We start from the raw sequence: 20818 nt of genomic DNA on the forward strand, positions 1-20818 counted from the left end.
GGCCAGCAATAAAACAGTCAGAAATAGATGTTTTTTTTTTTTTTTTTTTTCCCCTTTCTATTCTGGGTGAAATTTAATGTGAATCAGCCCTTATCGAACCTCTTTGTGGACTGAGACAACATGATTTACTCTTTTGCCATGTGGAATGTTTTCTTCTTTAACCCATAAAGACCCAGTGCTACTTTTATGGCAGTTCCCAAATTATTTTTTTCTGTCTATTTCACCTTTTTTTTTTTAGTGATTTTTCACCTTTTATTGTAATATTGTCCTCTGTATTTAGCATTTTTTACAGTGAAAATTATGTATTTTCCTATGTTTAATCTACTGATGATGTAGATGTTCATGAAAACTCAGAAAAAATTGAAGAAATAGCCACCTTTTCCAACAAAATATACCATTAACTGAACATGAAAACAAGTGTCATTTGTCAAACTACATGAGTTTTACTGGTGGATCAACATTTTTCGATTGGTAGATGCGAGGGTAAAAAAAAAAAATAAAAAAAATAAAAAAAATTCATTCATTCATTCATTTTCTGAACTGTATCCTCACTAGGGTCCTGGGGGTCACTGGAGCCTATCCCAACTACTTGTGGGTGAAGTCGGGGTACACCCTGGACATGTCTCCAGTTCCTTGCAGGGCTGACATATAGAGTCAAACAATCTCTCTCAATCACTCTCAAAATAATTTTAATGCACCTTAAGTATGTGAATGGAAATAAAATTCATGCCACTGTGTCTAACTTAGTAGAAATTCTTATTGTGGATTTCTTTTTACAGCTGTGACGTATTTAAAGTAAAGATTAATGGAAACATCACTGTACGACAAAGTGCTTTCACCAATCACAGTCAGGCCCCACAGGATGCAACCATCAGATGCTGCGATGTACGGTGAGAATAACACCCAAATTAGCTTTGAAAAGGTAAGCGTTGTAGTTCATAGTGTTTATATTTCTTGCAGAAGTGAAGACAACAGTTGTTGCGTACAAGAAAGTGCAGGATATCAGTGAGGATCATTACAGCAGTGAGGGATTGATCAGTGTTTTTACCAGCAGCTTTCCTCCCATTCACAGTTTTCTATCATGCACTAAACATCCACCTCAGCAAGTCATTTCAACTCAACAGTCTTTTGAAAAATGAAGAAAACCTGCATTAATGTTAAATAAGTACCACTTATCTGCACTGCTAATGATCTTTTTTTTCTTAAGTAATGGTAGTGGCAGGCTAGTTGAGCACCTTCATAGAAGATATTTCTCACTTGCTGCAGAGAAAAAGTTTGAGGATGTACCATTTTTTAGGCTTTTTGCAAGAAACGGAAACACAGAAAACTTGAGCTTTAATGTCATAATGCAGGAGGTTTTCTAGATCATAAAAAAAACTCAGCCTTTTCTGAATACTCTATGGTTCATTTCACTTGACATCTATAAAATTTGACAAAAAACTGCTCAGAATCACAGAAAATGTTAAAATTTTGCCTCCTTCTCAGGCCATTTATGTTTAAGACTGGGACATTGATGGAGCGTCTGATTTTAACTTAAGAAGGTGAAAAAAGAAAGGTACAAATATATGTTCTAGGTTGTTCAGGTGAGTAATTAGTTTGCCATAACTCATCAGGCCGAACCTGCAGAATGAGAACAACAGGTCACATGTAGACGCACAAACACACATAGTGAATCACCACAACACCACTCACACACACATGCACACAACGGTATGATTTGCCGTGTGACGTCTGAAACAGCAGTTAGGATTAAATGGACTGTAAGGCACATGGCAGTAGTAGGATATTGTAACCTGTGTTTAATCTCAGATTTCCAAAAAAAAAAGAATTTTTTACAATCCTTCTAACAGTGACTCTTGTACAACAACATAAATACTGTGCTGGAAAAAATGAATTTCCAAAAATTAAGCAGTTTTTTTCTTTTTTTTCACCGCAGTCTCTTTCTGTAAACATTGAAAAATGTAAATCAAGTCTCCTCAGTTCTCGACAAGACAACAACATCAAAATAACAACAACTGTTCCATCTGTAAGGCTCGACCGCCTCACTATGCAAATAGTCTCTATTAGGCTCAGAGCAAAGGGGAATCTTTTTTTTTATGTTTTGTTTAGTTTCCGTTACCTTCTCTTTTCTAATCCATTTAATGTTCGCAGGAGTCAACAGTACTCAGTTTTAGATCCAGGAGGTTGGAGCAGGGGATTGTGGGTTGGAGTGGAGGTGGGGGTGTGGGTTGGGGGTGTGGGGGGGGTGGAAGGCGGGTCCATCAGAAGAGGCTGGTTAGCGTGGTCTGTGATGGGCTTCGGCACTCGTGAACGTCCATGCCGCCCGGCACCGAGGTGAGCACGGAGGTGACGGTGGGCATCGTGGGGTTGGTCAAGTCTGTCAGGGTGGTGGGGGTGCTGGAGGGGCTCATGGAGGCGTTGGAGATCTCCGAGGCTGGGCCTGACGGCGTTCCGCCCTGCAGCGTGGAGCCATCAGATGCCTTATCCACACCGGTGCTCTCCTGTCGCAGCAGGTTCCTCCTGAACTTGGCCCGAGCGTTTTGGAACCACACCTGCAGAAAGAAAACCAACAGGGAATGAAGAAATAAATCTATTTTAGAGCTGATCCATCAAATAGAACAAGGACTGATAGATGGTGCAACCACAGATAATGCAGTTGTACCCAGCAAATTTATGATAATAAAAGAGATGAGATGAGATGAAATGAGATGAGGTTAAATTAGATTAGATTAGTTTAGATTAAATGAGACTTTATTGATCCACAACAGGGATCTTTATTAGTCAAGGCAGTAACAGAATGAAGTGCAAGAGAAAATGTGCATAGATAATGACAGTGCAAAAGACAAACAACAACAATAAAAAAACAATTATGGTAACTCAGCAAACTATCCTTTTTGTCTCCTATCTGCATCTTATGGCTCACAGCTGTTAAAAATGATACTGAACTATTTATATATGAATTTGTTGTGTGATATCTTGTCCCTAATTTGAGTTTCGTTGAGATGGATAGTGTTTCTTTCTATCAAAAATATATATATATAAAAAAAAAACCAACAATATCAAGCCTTACTATCTGTTATTATATCTACATCTGCCCCCAGAGATGAAGCATCTGTTTTCTCATGTACTGACAAAGACATAAATGCTTCATTTCTTCAAGAAGCCATATTGAAATTTGCCCAAGAAAAGTCTTTGAGTTATCGAGAATAATTCAGACGGTTCCTCTGCGTTGTACAGAGATGCAGACAGAAATCCTGAAAGTACAAATGTCTCAAATTTGAGCCAATAATACCCAATCTGCTGCATGAGAAACATATTTTTAATAGAACCCTTTAACCGTGAGAAATACCACCACTCCACCTGCTTCCTGTGTTGGTTGAAAGCCCATGGATGTAATCTTTTATGCATATTTTAATAACTTTAAGTACTCAGACCATCAACATTTTTGTGTGTTTTTAATTCCATGAGGTAACTGATATGACTCAGTTTCCAAATAATGTGTTAATGAATCAACTCCCCTAAACTCGGGGCAAATGTCGCTGGCTGAACATAGTGACTGCTGTTATTTTTGTCAGTTATTACTGCAGGTAATGCATTGTAGGCTTTTAAGCTCAGTCTGCTCTTACAACTGCAACACCACCCAACAGTAATAAAAGTGATGCTAATAAAAGCAGACAAGCAGTGAAGCTCGCTCTGATGGATTACCTACTGTATTCCCAAGCATGTTTCAAGTCTTTGCAAGTTAATTTGAATAATGTTTTAACTGAACGACGACCAAAGGCTGCCTGCAAAATAGGGACGTTCAGAAATCCAAAACACTGCGGTTATGATGCAGAATAAATGACCTTCCGTAATAATGACAGCATCAGTCATTTGTCGGTTTGTTGGAGTGTATTTTCCTAGACAAGAACCTCAAGCGGTCATGTTCATTTTCAGGTCAAGATAAATGGATATGGGGCGAAACACCAGCGGGCCAGTGTTATTTTTATCATTTCCTGTTGGTTTTTTAAACCTCATCGAGGTAGTTAATATAAATTAAAACCACATTCTTACCTAAAGCTGCAATTATAGCTCGGATGAAATGTAAAAGGGGTCAAAACTACTGAGCATTACAACCAGATTTGTACGAAAAAATGTTTTAATAAACCAACTGTTTATTGCCTGACACCAGAAAACAAAAAGACAAAAAATAATCAATGGAATATGGAGCTAAAAAGCCACAAAAAAACAAAAACAAAACAAACAACGCAAATGTAACCTCAGGCAGTTGGTGGAGACCTAAATGAGGCAAAAAGTGGGATCCTAATATCAATCAGTACATCCTATCCATCTCAACTCTATACATTTATTTAATAATAATCCTTTATTTAACCTGGAAATACTCATTGTGGTTAAGAATATCTTATACAAAAGGCCAAGACGAGAACAATATGACAAATACGTCTAGTTTTCTGCCTAAAAAGCGACAAATCCTAATTCAGCTTTAAGCACCTGAACCGTTTTTTGTTCCTTTAAATGAAATTCTGAAGAGGCTAAAATATGCACAGTAAGCTTATAATCAAAACAAAGATAGCTCTTAAACGTAGTGATGTCCTAGAACTCCAAAGAAGACCCACGTTACCGCCGCCACCACCACCACCACCACCACCACCACCACCACTACCACACACATTCACTTCTTCCATTTCTTATTAGCTTTAACTTTACAGCACACACCAGCGAGCATCTCCTCATGTCTGTTTAAAGTCTGTTTTCAGATGCTCTGACTGGAGTCGAGGATAAAAGACGACTTAAACACACAAAGCGGGGGTGCTTTTCTATTGTGTACAAAAGTTATAACAGCCTTTACTTTTTAAGACTAGTCACAGAGAAAAAGGCAGTGGTAGACACTGGAAAATAAAGCTTTTTCTTTTATGCTTGTATGCAGAAATACACCGCTTTAGTCCAGGGGTGTCAAACTCATTTTAGTTTAGGAGCCACATTCAGCCCAATTTGATCTCAACCAGGCCAGACCAGAAAAATAATAGGCACATAAACCAATAAATAATAATTGTTTTAGAGTGAAAAACAAGTAAAATTACATTGTGAAAATGGGAATAATTTGAACTACCACATACAACCTGAAGTCTAGTCATAAAAATAAGTGCAATTTCAACAATATTCTGTCTCAGCTCATCAGGAACACAACTTAGTGATTACAGCGGGTCTACAAATGCATAAAACATTTAGCAGCAGGCAGAATAGTGTTAAAACTGCACTTTTTTTCTTTAAAAATTTCCGGTTGTTCATATTTCTTTTAGGTTACTCACATTTTATTGTGGAAAACATTAATATTTTCATAATGCAATTTAACTTTTTTCACATTAAACCAAGGAGAAAATGTATTATTGTCATTACTTACAAGTTATTTGGTATTATTTTACTTGAGATCACATCGGCCCCTTGAACTGAACTAAAATGAGTTTGACACCCTTGATGATTAATGTTGTTGGTGTCAAATTCATCTTGCAGGCTGGATTGGATCTTTTTTTTGGAGGGGGTGGGGCGTATGTTTGTTTGACACCCCAGTTTTAGCCTCTTGTTTTTAGTGAAAATGTAAAGATTATTCCCATATTTGCAGGATGCTTGAGTTGAATGATTTTGTCTCATTTTAGGTGAGGTTTAGGAAGGCCCTGCACCCCGATTAGGAGTTTTTCAATGCCCCTGATATGATTTTATGATCAATTTTTTAATGTATTTTTTCACTCTTAATCTTTGCTCTCTTGCTAAATAATGGAGGGAGTGAGGAGGCGGTCTGAGCTGAGCTGAGGAGCTGAGTGTTGGAGCGTGTTAGCGATGGAATCATGATGGAGCCATGGGAAACAGGCACAGGGAGCAGCGCTTCAGCTGGAATAACAGCCACGAAAAACTGAAACGCATCAAAGCAAAACGACTGCTTTGTTTTCAGCGAGCGTTAATTAAAGCAGCGGGATGATATTTTTTTTCATCTTTTCAGAAAAAAAAAATTTGATTCAGAAACCTTTTTGTCTCATTTTCTTCGTCTCAGTCCCCCAGATAATTTGCTGTCGTCTTTGTGGAAATCAAACGCTCTGTTGTGCTTTCTCTTTCCTCTGCATGTACTACAGAGCTTTAGTTTTTCATCCTTCAGTCGTCACTGCAACTTCACATCATCCACTGAAATAGATTACTCATTTTTTTGTTTTGTTTTGTTTTACAGCTTTATTTTCATTTTCAGGTGCTTTTGCTTTTATAGTAAGAACTCGCATATAATTGAAATTCTGGATTTTTTTTTTTTTTTTGTCGGTGGCTTTTCAATTAACGTCTCATTTTATTGAAATGTGAAGAAAAAAATATAAATAAAGAAAGAAAGAAAGAAAGAAAGAAAGAAAGAAAGAAAGAAAGAAAGAAAGAATATTCATTTTTGTTGCACTGTGTTCAGCTTGTTTGTAGTTTCCTGAAAGTCTTCCAAGACGTTTTAACTAAAATGAAAAACAGCATTACTTTAAAATAAAGCAGCTGATTTGGCTTCTGTGAGGAAAACCTCACTTCATATATTTTACACTTGGATGTGGACTGATTTGCATTGGAAGCCAGTGAAATTCCTTCACCCCTGCTGGCATTTGACTCCCCCCTGCCCCTGGATGGATACGAAGCGTAGGGGAGGCCGTGAGGTTACCTGTAAGACCCGCTTGGTGAGGCCGGTCTTCTGGGCGAGCTGCTTGAGGTCCTTGGCGTCTGGGTTGTGGTTGATGGCGAAGTAGGATTTCATGGTCCTCAGTTGGTGGTGTTTGAAGGACGTCCGCATGCGCTTGGTCTTCTGACTGGAGCTGTACTGGGAGTCCCGGTCCATAGACTCGCCGTCATTTTCATTGCAACTCAGTGCTGCAGGCCAACCGGAAACAGGAGAGAGGAGATGATGAGACGGATGCAACTCTGATCCAGTTATTAATCACATTAATTGGTTAGTGTCTTATAGGGATTTACATCTTTTTTGTCATTTTCTCATCTCAGCATGACCCCAGCTGGAAAAAATATTCTATAGAAAATCTGTTTCGGGCATGCTTTTTTGTGATATGATTAAAAAATCTGCAATACCCCGCAAGACAATGATCAAATCTCCATAAACTCATACAAAAATGACGTGACATGACAACAAAAAGTTAAATACTTTGTTTTCTGGCTGCATTTTCTGATCTTATTGTGACCCCAGCTGCAAAAAATATCCTATAGAAAATCTGTCTCAGGTATGTTTTTTTTGTGATGTGATTAAAAAAAATCTCAAATACCTTGTAAGAAAACTATCAAATCTACAAAACTTATACAGAAACGACGTTACATGACAACAAAAAGGTAAATACTTTGTTTTCTGGCTGCATGTTCTGATTTTACTGTGACTCCAGCTACTAATGTATTCCTACAGAATATGTTTCAGGTATGCTTCTTTTTGTGATATGATTAAAAAAAAAAAACGATTAAAAAATCTGCAATACCTTACAAAAAAATTATCAAATATCCATAAACTCATAAAAATGATGTTAAATGACACAAGAAGCCAAATAATTCAAGTGATCGTGTGCCAAAGATGGAATTTAGACTTAAAAGAAGATAAAAACTACCTTAAACTAAAGGTGTCAACACCCTCCGAGCTTGATTTATTTCCATGTACTTCATTTCTAACCCCCTAATAGATGAAGTTATCATCTGTGTTGCTTTTTAACATCCTAAATTAATTGCACATGCTTGTATATGGCTCTATTTTCCATGTGTAAACCTATAAAAATCAGTCCGATCCAGAGTGACACTGTGACCTGACAGCTGTTTCTTCCAGCTGCAGATCATCCTCGGTTCTGCCCTTTCTTCTGTTTGTCTGTCCCTGTGTCTGTCTGTCTATCTTTCTGTCTGTCTTTTCTTTCTATCCTGGGAGGAGCTATAGCCTGGCTTCAGTAAACACACACACACACACACACAACACAACACAACACAACACAACACAACACAACACACATGTATTTGTCCCAGCCTGCAAATTTCTTGGCACCGGCTAAAGTGTTGCTGCATGCATAACAGTTCGTGTTCAATATCTGAACGCTGCAAATGATGAATATGAAGTGAGTGAAAACCATCAGAATAACACTTCACTTAATTAGCCCATACACACCAGGCAGAACAAATGCTGCTTTCTGGCCAAAGCATATGCTGCAGCGTTTTAACAAAAAGCAGCCTGTAGACCGTTTCCTGCTTGTCTCATCGTCTTCTTACATCTTAATTCATAGTATTAATACCACCCTTTAACTGCATGCATACTGTATGCTATCTCAGCTGCACAGGTGAAGCCTTTAATGCTGTTTCCAGCTGCAGACAGAAGAGGGCGCACTGCAGCTTCCCTCTCCTCTCTCTGCTTTTCAGTTGTTTTTGTTCAGACAGTTTTTTTTTCCTTTTCTTTTTTTTTTTTTACTTAATACCCACAGTGAAAACAAAGACAACTTCTGTTAGATAAAGAGCATGTTTCTCTAAAATTAGCCTTTGCTTTTTGTTCTTAAATTTCCAGAAAATGTGTTTTCTACAAGCAAACCCCCCCATCTCTAGCAGTTAAAACCTTTTTTTTCCCTTTTAGAACAGTTCACGCTTCACTTGCATCCTGAATTCCACTGTTTAAAAAAACAGCAACAACATCTTAAGACATAAAGTGATGCTGCTTTTTACAACAAAGCATCACTTGAGGTAAAAGCAGAATCAAGCGACAAAACAATTACTTCACTTGTTGCAGCTTTAAAGCACCAAACTTATCAGAGCCAGCAAAAAAAGAGGATAAATACAAGGAAACAGCAAAAAAAAAAAAAAAAAAAAAAAAAAAAAAAAAGTTTTGTTACTCCTGAGTTTATACGATGTAAGGCTTGAAATCAACATGCTGTATATGGGAACAGTTGGGAGGTTAATTAACTAAAGCCAACACATCAAAAAATAAGATTCCAGCCACAGAGTTGTGAAAGAAAGTTATTGTATTCTCTGCTCTCTCTTCCAGTGAATAACTCATCAAATCACATTGATCTCCCTGGTACACACCCAGTTTGGCCTTGTCCCAATGCAAAAAGGCTCCAGCAGTGTGTGTGTGTGTGTGTGTGTGTGTGTGTGCAGGAGTGGGTTCAGGGGAGGGGGTGTTGGGGTCTGTAGATGTCTATGGAGCCTGACAAGTGGAAAAGGGCGAAAGCAAAAGCCGGAACATCAAAAAACTTTTGCTTTTATCCCCTAAAGAGGACATGGGAGAAAAAAAAATCTTTTCTTCCCCCCCCCCCCCCCCCCCCCCCCCCCCCCGTAGACTGAATAAATACTGGAACATGATGTAAAAAATGTAGAATTTCTGATAAACTCCATATTTGATTCATTCTTTATCTCGCTGTTCTCTCACATGTAATCCATTTAAAGCAGCATGAAAACACTGTGACACACTCTAACTTAATGTTTCCAATAAATGCAACTACATGCATCCACTTCAGTCCAGACTCAGTTCAACTCTCTCTCTTTTTTTATGCCCTCCCTGTTCTAAAACTTGGCCTGCATGCTTTCATGGCTCAGGCTTATTCATGCACAGTATTTTGGCCTCAATTTCCTGCAGCCACCGTGAGCTCGATGGAAACTACACATTCTTAATAATCTGTAAACCTCTATTGGAAAACAAACAATACGCAAAAAGAAGAAAAAAATCTGATACGTCTAAGTTAATTAGTTTTTTTTAAGAAGCCTCGAAGAACTGTAAAAGACAATTAAAAACAAATCGCGTTGAAGTCATAATAAAGTGCGTCCCATGAGGGAAATTAAAGAATAAAATCCTGACACTATGACAGATATAAAACAAGGCCTGCCGGTGGGTCAGTGAGTTATGGATTTACCCCACACAAGATTAAAAAAAAATACTGTTAAGTATACAAAGCTAAAGCATTACAGGAACACACACAACACAGAATAAGCCCTATAGGATCGTAGAAGGGGTTTCATTAATTTCGTCTGTCAGTCTTGTTCACTATTCATTCCGCAAAGCTTGGGTTTGTATTATTAAAACTGTGCAGCGGGATCCAGTTGCCAACATTCTTTGATGATCCATTTCTCAATTTTAGACTTTTTTCCAGATGTTTTAGACCTGATCTGATGAGTGAGAGAAAAAAAAAAAAACACAATCCAAACATGAATTTTCTACGACTATCGATATGTCTTCATCTCTTCTACCGCTCCACGCCTTACTCCTCTTGTAACTGTTTCTGTCTTATGTAAATGTTCTTCTTACCTGCGTTATAAGCGGCCAGCTCGGCCCCCGGCCCGGGACTTTTCCTCTTCCTGGGTCGGCCCTTTTGCACTGTCCCCACGCCGTTGAAGTAGGATAGTCCGAGCGTGTTGGCCGGGCCCAGGCCTTTGTGCGGCACAACGTCCGCGTGGTTAAAATGTGTCTGATATTCTCCCTGGATGAGAGTCTCAAAGTGCAGCCGACAGTACACCAGACTGTCCTTCATGCCAAAGTGGTCCCCGGTGGTGAGCATCTTGCTGCAGGTGGTGCAGGTGAAGCAGTTGAGGTGGTAGACCAGGTCCCGGGCGCGCATCACCATCTCCGAAGCTGAGATCCCCAGGTGGCACCGAGCGCATCTCTGCACCGAAAATCTTCTGCGGACAACACAGAAACCTCATCAGCGGCTGAACACGGAGTCATACAGGCCTTACAGTGTGTCAAGAGTAGGGCTGCGTGGGTGAGCCACATCTCCAAATAGCTACAACACCCGAACTTTTCCAAGACGCACAAAAAGTTTCGTTTAAGCCAAATTTTAGGAGGCGCTAAAATTAAAACAGATAGCTCCACAAAACATTCATAATTAAAGATTGTAATTGATATTAGCCACGCGTGTTACAAAGCCTGCTATATATATATATATATATATATATATATATATATATATATATATATATAGTGTGTGTGTGTGTGTGTGTGTGTGTGTGTGTGTGTGTGTGTGTGTGTGTGTGTGTGTGCGTCAAGTCCCACAGTTTGCTTGAGTCAGTGAATGGAGCCTGATGAGGGGTTCACTGTCACTAGAGAAAAGCACTGAGAGTTTTGGCACCAGAGTGAGGTCCAAAGTCCTTTTCTTTATTTTTATATTTTCATTTACACACCATTGCTTGTACAATTGTGCTCAGATGAAAAAAAATCCATATAAAGGAAATATGTGGCATAAAAACACTATATATACATGATAAATAATGATTTTCATGCCAAAAATAAGCATCACATTTATCTAAGCTTTCAAGTCTTTTTTTCCATTTATTTTTTCCATCAGGGATACATATTTTTAACATACGCCTACCCTGAGCCTTACTTCCCCCTCATTTGAAACATATTTTCCCCTTTTTCTTCATTTGAACCCCACTAACCACTAACGCCCTCTTGCCCTGTGCGCCCTCCTACCTGTAGTAGTCCTCCTTGCAGTAGATGCTTCCGTCTTTGCTGAAGCAGGTGAGTTCAGACTCCAGGTTCAGTTTGCACTCGCAGCACTTTAGGCAGCGCATGTGCCATTGTTTGTCCACTGCCAGCAGGTAGTACCGGTCCGCGATCTTCCTGCCGCAGCCGGCGCATAGAGCCACGCGTTCGTTGGTCATACACGGCATGGACTGCGGGGAAAGGACACGAGAGACGCACGGGGACGCAGTCAGGGCGCGGGGTTGTATATGGCATCTTTATGGCACAATATAACAGAGCCACCATGACACACTGAGGAATGACACTCCATTTATCTCTCTTTGTGGGGAAAAAAAAAAGATTAAAATCCCACTTATTTGGGCTGGAGTTAACAAATAACGCATGGCAATACTGTAACAAAAAAAAACAACAAAAAACTATTACACAGGAATATTACACGTATATACAAAAAACTAGCGTGAAAACATTTAATTATTTTCATCTCAGATCCTCCCAAAAATTTTATTTATGTTTGATTATTACGTGCAATTTAGACTGAACAGAGTGATACATAAAAATCAATTATTAAGTAAAAAATATTGCGTTTTACAGAGTATAAGAAATTAAAAACAATAAGGGATTATTTTACTGAAAGTCAACAGGCTTACAAAATCCAAAATGGGGATATAGTGGAAATGAATTACACTGATCCAATAAGGTCATCAATGTTAAAGTATCACCAATAGCATCAGTTTACATTTAAGTAAGGATTTTTTAAAATATAAAACACGATATAAAACAATTAACACACTGTATATGAACATATATATGATATATTATCTGTGGGTCATGTGATACTCAGATAATGCTGTTAATTTCTCCTAAATAACAACAACGTTCGTCAACAAACAAAGGTAAATAATGCAGGATGTCACACGTGCATTTACGGGCCTGTACGGTTACGCACACGTATCTCACATAATATATTAACAAATTGAAAATACACACGAATTCCTGGTTGGAATCAACATTTTCAACCTCTTTGCTCCTATTTAATATTTACATTTTTCATTGTTATTTTGTGTGGTTTTAAAACTTTCCAATGATTCATCCAAGCTGCGTTTTTTGCTTAAATTACTGCATGTTACCTTTGTATAAAGGAAAAAAAAAAAAAAGATAGAAATAAAAACCTATCACCATTAGCTGTTTTAACAACAATAATAATGCGCCTTCTTATATTTTCTGTTAAAGTCTGTGTTGATGTAATTTCTACAGGAGTATTTTTTTTCTTTTCTTTTTACTTTAAAGCATTTGATATCTGCTCCAAAAATGTGCACCAAAATGCGCCCTAAACGCACATCAAAGCTCATTTTAAATAAAGTCCAGATTTAACAGAATATGGGACAATTTATTTCCCCTCTTAAAATAATTTCGACGTGTTAAGATCTGCGTTTAGTGGAAGTAAGAAGTTTTGGGTTAAGCAGTGGCTGAAAGGAAATGGGGAATAACAATGTTTAGGCCTTAAGGATGAAGTTTCCACACCTAAGATGCGTCTGAAGGAAAATAAATAACAACATGTGGCGTTAGATGTGAAGTTTAGGGTCTGATTTGAGGGTAAAAAGCTGAAGGAACTGTGTGGAGCTGTGAGTCCAGCCACTGTCACATGTTTCCAGGCTGCCATGCTGCCTGCGCTAACAAGCCGACAGGGCCAAATGAATGTGTCCTACCGTCTCTGATTCCCCCATATCGATGGCTGAGCTGATGGCGGCTGACTCGCTCTTTCCTCTCCGGTCCATTTCTTCCACCACACCGTGCACGTCGCCTCCAGGGAGGCCATGGAAAAGCATCGTTGCCGCAGAGGGGAGGATATTATAACTGTTCTCTTCGGATCTGCAAGCCAAGATGTCCATCAGAGGCAAAACCCCGTGCAATAATGCCACTCAAAGAAAAAAAAAAAAAAAAGAAGAAGAAGAGGAATCGCTCTTTTTTTGTCAGGTTTTCCTATATCTTGCCGTGACAAGTGAGAAATCCAAATCAGGGAGGAAAAACTATGAGAGAAAAATTGGACACGTGTTCTCCACACTACGTCTCATCTGCCAATGGAAACCGTCATCCGAATCTCTGCACCTCTCATTATTAATAAGCTATGATTAATTCATAAATAACCACACAGATTCCGCTTGTCTTACTGCGCCGATCGGAATCTATTTTTCTCTCAGGTTCGGTATTATTTCTCTGCTTTTACCGGTTACTGTTGCTATATTTTCTTTTCCATCTACGTTGAATAAACATACCAACTATGGAAGCCCCCGTTGCATCGGTCTCGGCACCGATGCCTCCTCCTCCTCGCCGGGAGTAATATTTCAGAATTTCGACAGTCTGCAAGGCATTGGCAAAATTCTCCCCTTTTTTCTGCAGAACAGTAAGTTTCTCTGTACAACTGGCGCTGCCAAAGCTGGGCAGCAGCCGTCTACTGCATCACAGTCAGAAAGAAAACAAAGATATCTCCAAAAAAAAAAAAAAAAAAGCTGACAGAGCCTGCGGGAAAGGTTTGTTCCCCTCCTCCAGATTAAGTCCAAGTTGATGCTAAAAGTAGCTGATTTATGTCGCTCAAACTATTTTTCGCTTTGCAGATTAAAAAGGAAAAACAATCACAAAAACTCTCTTCTGTTTGTGCTTTTTAGAATCCCTCCGGCCGTCCGGGAGAAGCAGTTTTCCTTCACAGTAGTCTGTTTAATTAATGTTTTCTCTTTTGCCAAGGAGGCTGCATACATGTGCGTAACAGCACAAGAGGAGGAGTTGGCTTTACGTTGACTGATGATAGGCGAGTGTTTGCTGGCCCCCCAAAACCACCGTTCCTCCTTCTCAGGTCCCGGTTGGACTCTCCGCTCCTTATCAACGGGGCCCTGTTGCGTCACGACGCACCATTTATGTTCATTGGCTGTTCCGCCGTCACCGAACTGTTTGGCTATACTTTACCGATCGGTCTGGAAACACAGCCCTTGACTCGGTTACGCGCGGACCATGGACCACAGTGTCCCAGGGTGCGTATCCGTTCGGCTGCGGTTTGAGAGGCCGAGTCCAGACGGAGAGAAGCGAGTGCGAGTGTTTTCAGGGGTGGCGGAGGAGCTTTCTTCGGAGGTCTGCTGGGACATTTACTTCAGTGACGCGCGGAGAGGGTTCCACGCAGCCTCTCCATGGCACCACGCAGCTCTGAGCAGAACCTGCTGCTCCAGTCTCCCCAAACACACACATCACAAAAAGAATCACACTTTGTAATTCTTAATTGCTGGCTTCATTTGATCAGAAAAAACAGTACAAACAAAACAGTTTAATAACCCTTTGTGTGTTCTCATACTCAAGTATAATCCAGCTTCAAATCACACACACACACACACACACACACACACACACACACACACACACACACACACACACACACACACACACTGATTTATTCATTTGGCCTAAACTGCATGAGGCGACTGCACAAATAAGCCTGACTTCTGCGCGTAAAAGCGCATTTCTCCTCAAAACCAGAAGGCAAGGGCCTTGACATGTCAAGTGGTATTTTTCTCAAGAGATATTAGAGTGATCATGCTAAAAAAAAAAAAAGAAAAGAAAAGAAAAAAAGATTATTGCTCATGTAAACACAACATGAATGCGACCGTTTAAAGTAGAATTAAACCGCAAAAAATCCAATAATTTAAGCGCCACAAGGTGTCATCTGTACATTACACTGCTCTGATTCCTTTATTTATTAATTTTTTTTTTCTTCACATGCAGTTTCATCTCCTGAACTCCACTCTGTGATTTGATGTCATGCGTAACCCAGCGGCTTCTTGTGTTTCCACCTCAGAATGCAAGCAGTTTGCTTCAGCAGCAGGGGCTGCAGCAGGAACTGATCCCGAATCCGTTCGTTCTAATTAGCTCTCTGCTCTTAATTGGGAGGGGGGGGGGGGGTGTTGGGTGGTGATGAGGGTGGAGGGGGGGTGTTGGGGGCTGGAGGAGGTTGCATGGGAAGAAGGGGGTAGTGGTGAACTTCGTCATCACAAGACGCGTTTGAGGACCCGGGTAGAGGTTTGATCTCCACAAAAGATGGTAGTTACAGCGGTGTGCGAGAAAATTACACCTTATCACGTCACCGCTTTTGGCTTTTGTTGTTTGTAATTGAAGCCAGTTGATTAAATCCGAACCATTCAACCTTTTTGACTTGTGCGTTTTTCCAATAATGCGCACATTTTGGCAGCAAAACGACGCGCAATAAAACCTACAGAATGTAAATCCCACTGTTACCTTGATATTTCTAATTATTTTTCTTTCCCTCATCTTTTTTTTTCTTTCTCTAGAATTACCTGTCCTCCCCCTCCCGTGTATAAAAGCTCGCGTTTAGGCTATTGTGAAGTTTTATAGCACAAATATGATGTTAAGCTCCTAAATCCTTATGCAAATCACCCCTCTGTAATACCCTTAATTGAATACATGCATATTTATCATCTGCGTTTTCTATCTGCTATAAGGCTGGGTTTATACATTAAACATAGCGGTAGCGGGCATGTCTGCAGGCGTGTATGAAATATTATATTAGGAGGTTGTGTAAGATTAAGGAGAAAATATCAGTTTGTATCTATTTGTATCAGAAGAGCCAGACTGCTGTGTTTCTAGGATTTGATTTAAGGAACTTCTCAGAATGAAGAAGAACCCGTTTACTCGGAATTTAGAGGTGATTTATGTAAATGAAGGCCGGGGTCTGGGCTGGTCTATATATTAGAATATTCTCAGTAATGTGTGTTCACAAATATTCAGAGCAGAGGAGGAGAATAGTCACAATATGATAATTAACAAGCGTGTTAAGGCAGAGCTGCGCTGGTTAAAGTAGTCCAATATTTAATTCATCTATGGTACATTTATTTAAAAAGGGGGGAAAAAAGGTAAAACTGAATTAATTACAGTTCATCCCACACATTTGGCCCCCTCCCCACCGTTCTCCCTCTCCCCTTCACACACTTTTTCCTTTTTTTTAACATGGGGGCAGTAGACTCACATCTTCAGTGCGAAGAGATAAAAAGATGCAAGAAAAGGGAATCAAAAGGCGAAGCATCCCCAGCACCAGCCACCGTCCTATTGCCAGGGAAGCATCATTTATGCCTTTTCATGCAACTTCCATCATTGTGTTGCCAATCACTGTGACATATATTACAAAAAAGGGGCCTCTTCATTGAGAATTTCCAGCCTCAGAAAGTTAAATTGAGTCTAAATAGAAAAAGGTTAAACTGCTCACAGTTTACAGAGAGAGGAATAATCCAGGAAATATTCCATTTAAGAGTGTAATAATAGTGTTAGGAATTTGTGACTTTTTTTCTGGGATGTTTGGTTGAAACTGCGTAAATTAAAATGTGCAATTAATTGTTAAATGCTAAACATCACAACAATATCTAGCCAATGTCTTTAAGATAAGATAAGGTAAGATAAGATTTATTGTCCCACAATGGGGAAATTTGTGATATAAAATCTCACTCATATCTATCTATCTATCTATCTATCTATCTATCTATCTATCTATCTATCTATCTATATATATATATATATATATATATATATATATATATATATATATATATATATATATGTACATATATATATAATGCACAGAAAGAGTAGATATGAAGGATTAATAACTGTAAAAAGTACAGGAGTATTTCTTCCAAAATAAAGGAGTAAATACTGTTTTTGAGCTGCAGGAAATAAAATAAACTTCATATATTTATTTGTATTGTATTTTATATGAACACTAATAATATTGCTAAAATCCAAACATAGCCAGTAAAAGCCAAAATACATTTAATTATATATAAAATTACATTATTTCACTTATAAGCAGCCATTCCATTTCTAATGTAATTTCCTTGCATTGAAATAATCTAAATTTGGCTATTTTCTAACATAAAACAATCAAGTTTCTGCAAAACTTCCCTCCTATTTAGGTGTAAAAAGGACAATAAACTCACTAATGAGACTGTCGTAAGTTCAGCTGCTGTTCATAAACAAAATACGTCAAATTTTTTTCACTCACTTTCAACTCATACAATATTAAAATGTGACCTGATATGAGGTCACAGCTGGATAAAGAGTAAAGATGCTTTTAATTGCACAACAAGAGGTTTTGCATGCACTAATAACCACTATGGATAATAAACTATCAGTGTGAGCAGCTAACTTAAACACTTTGAAAAAAAAAAAAAAAGTACATGCATTGTGTGTGTATGTGTGTTGTAAATTGGTTGTGCAGGAGTAAAATGTAAAATGCTGATGCAGCTCCACTGATTACTCCATGTCCCGTAATGATTTCCAAACAGGGCAGCCATCAATAACACAAATCTGCATTTCTCAGAAAAACATCACCCTCGTCAGGATCCTGGCATCTTTTTGATCTCTCCCCCGTTTTTGTAATTGTATTCTGTATAAAGGTAAAGGGGGAGGTGTCGGGGTGCGTGGCTCTAATGGGATGCTGCTGTGGAAGTGGGGAGTGGGTTACACGCTCTCTGAGGAGAACTCGGCTGTAATTAAGAAAAGGAACAAAGCAGAGGAGACTAAAAACACATGAAAGGGAGGAAGCACCTAATCACTGTACGCACACCATCCACACTGTCCCACTACATGTAAATACACACATTGAAGCTGGCAGGAATCACACATAGGAGCCTGAACGCACTGCACACCTGAGACTCTCTCACATGTCAGTCCACACAGGACGACAGTGTGCCTGTGGGAGCCCACTGACATAATCTGACCATCACTAGAGTCTGCATCCAGACAAATCACATCCTAAAATTTATAGAGCGTGTAATAACTTTCATATAACAACTGTAGTGTTGTCAGCGTTGTGTTGTAGACAGTCAGTGACAATGTAAAAAGCATCACAGCAATGTAAAATACTTATTTATAAAGAATATTTAATTTAAAAATGTAATGTCCATGAACAGAAATCCATTATTTGCATTCAATGGATGCAGAAAAAGCAGCAGTTTGTTGCTAGTCAAGACTTTTTACACTTACTTTATGTACATAACATAACATAACATAACATAACATAGCATAACATAACATAACATAACATAACATAACATAACCCTTTATTAGTCCTGCTCTTACAGCAGCAAAACCAAGACACTATTAACAATAAAAAATTCTAAATATCTGTATTAAAAATGGTAAGATAAGATTAGAAAAATAAGGTTTATGAAAAGAAATACAACATTTGCATTCAGTGGATGCAATAATTGTAATAGTGTATGTACTTTCTGATAAGATAAGATAAGATAAGATAAGATAAGATAAGATAAGATAAGATAAGATAAGATAAGATAAGATAAAGTAAGGTAAGGTAAGATAAGGTAAGATAAGATAAGATGAGATGAGATAAGATGAGATGAGATAAGATAAGCTGTGTCAATAACATACATATCAGTATACACACCAGATATGCATGATATGCCTTATTTATAGACATCTATGTTACATCTATAGCACATTTTTACATACAGACACATCTTCAGTCATCGTATACCTGCACTTTTACATTGGACACCAAACAGTATTTTATTGTCTGATTACTGGTATAACAGTAAAGCTGAAAATTATCTAATCTAATCTTTCAGCTTCCTGTAAATGGAATTTTAGTGAAATTATTATATTGAATATTACCACTAATGGTATAATATACATTATCATCCTCTCATTTGTCTTGGTCTCAAGTTCTGCACATTTATTAAAACAATAATATACACAAAAGTGCACTGTCTGTCAATCATATCAATATATTTTATAGAGATATTGCACACACCCATTGTTTAAAAAAGCACTGACAATAATACATATTGCACATATGACAATAATACATATTGCACATATGTCACAATAAAAACACCCTGTAAAAGTTTAGTAGATCGAAGGCATGAATGATTTTTAAAATGGTTTAGTTTAACATTTTAGAAATGTCATTAGTTTGTTCAGAAGAGTCTTATAGTGGGCTACAGGTTTATGTTTGTACATATTGATAAAAATATCATAAAGATGGTGAAGAAGGCTTGCCTTACATCTTCATTTTACTGTAACTTCAAAGCCACACCCACTCTGTAGTAATCCAATCACATTTCAGGGATTTCAATTTAATCCTAGTTTCGTCACCCACATTTGCTGTTTCAATGAAAATCACACAAAATCACTGAAGATAAAACAATAATAACAGTATAATTTCCTTTTCATGATGACTTTAAGGCCTGCAAAAATATTGATGCAAGAATATAAATCTCAGTCATTAGTTCACATACAGCCTGAGATGATAATATAATAACCAGTTATCAAATTTGCGTCCTTTTCCCTGTTTTGTAACAGGACGTAACATGAATGAAGAGAGACAAAAAGAGAAGGGGAGTGAATAAGAGAATTGGTAAACACAGATTAGAAATAAAAGTGTTGTCACTGTGTTTTATGCAATTTTCATACTAATGTAAAATATCAGAAATTGCACTATTCAATATGTTTGGTGTTTATATATATTCTTTATTTAAACAGCTGAATCTCATAGTTACAGCAATAAATAAAGACAGAACAAAAACAAATTTCCTACTATTCAGATAATTGCATATAGTAGCTGGAAAATGTATGATAAATAAGAAGAAGTTCAACCGTAATTTCAGTTCAAATTTAGAAGCAATCACCTTCAGAAAGCATTTTGTTATTTCAGCCCTTAAAATAGACTTATGTTCTCCAAAAACAACAAGAAGAGCTGTTTTAATCCTATAACACCAAACGTATCATATTTTATACATGAGTTTTGTAGCCCTTTACATGATCAGTGTGATTTTTTTTTTCTTGAAAAACCGGATGTGTACAATTAGATACATGCAATACACAGATAATCCACCGGGGGGAGGGATTCCTTCACCAGAGGCGTTTTTCCAGTGACACTTCATGATTGTCTTTAATGAGTAAGGAAGCAGCACTTCGCTTATTTTGAAAAGGAATTTGTTAGACATATTTGTGTTATATTTTATTTTTGTTTGTTCAAAAGTAATATTTGAGCATTGAGACCCGATGTATCAAACATGATAAAAAACTGAAACTCATACATGGAAATTGATATTTGAAAAACATTTTTTTGACTGTTCAGAAGGACCAATAAAGGCCCCAGTTTCAAAGAACTGGGATTTTCTGTCAATGATTTAATGGTTCAGGCTTTACAGGGTTAACCAAAACGATTCTGACTCCAAACCACTATTTGTAGGATTTTCTGAGAGCACAAACCTTATTACTTTTGGGTGTTACACATGTATTTCCAAATATAAAATGTAAGTAGCCCAGAGAGTGACTTATAAATACATT

At 38.1% G+C, this 20818-nt stretch overlaps 1 protein-coding gene across 3 annotated transcripts; it reads right to left on the reverse strand.

Moving 5' to 3' along the window:
* Positions 1-770: 770 nt before the first annotated feature.
* Positions 771-14601, reverse strand: lhx2b (LIM homeobox 2b). 3 transcript variants are annotated; one of them, XM_030144187.1, is made up of 6 exons: positions 13729-14598; positions 13162-13324; positions 11444-11646; positions 10280-10650; positions 6677-6882; positions 771-2552 (listed from the first exon to the last, which is right to left on the reverse strand). In XM_030144187.1, exons 2-6 carry the CDS (start codon positions 13279-13281, stop codon positions 2262-2264), a joined length of 1191 nt encoding a protein of 396 aa, XP_030000047.1. In that variant the 5' UTR covers positions 13282-13324; positions 13729-14598; the 3' UTR covers positions 771-2261. The 3 variants fall into 3 exon arrangements, with proteins under 3 accessions (XP_030000047.1, XP_030000046.1, XP_030000045.1); XM_030144186.1 differs by having other exon boundaries at positions 10280-10647; positions 13162-14601; XM_030144185.1 differs by having other exon boundaries at positions 13162-14598.
* Between the last annotated feature and the right edge of the window lie 6217 nt (positions 14602-20818).

This window comes from Sphaeramia orbicularis, chromosome 9 (assembly GCF_902148855.1).
Source record: "Sphaeramia orbicularis chromosome 9, fSphaOr1.1, whole genome shotgun sequence".
NCBI lineage: Eukaryota > Metazoa > Chordata > Actinopteri > Kurtiformes > Apogonidae > Sphaeramia > Sphaeramia orbicularis.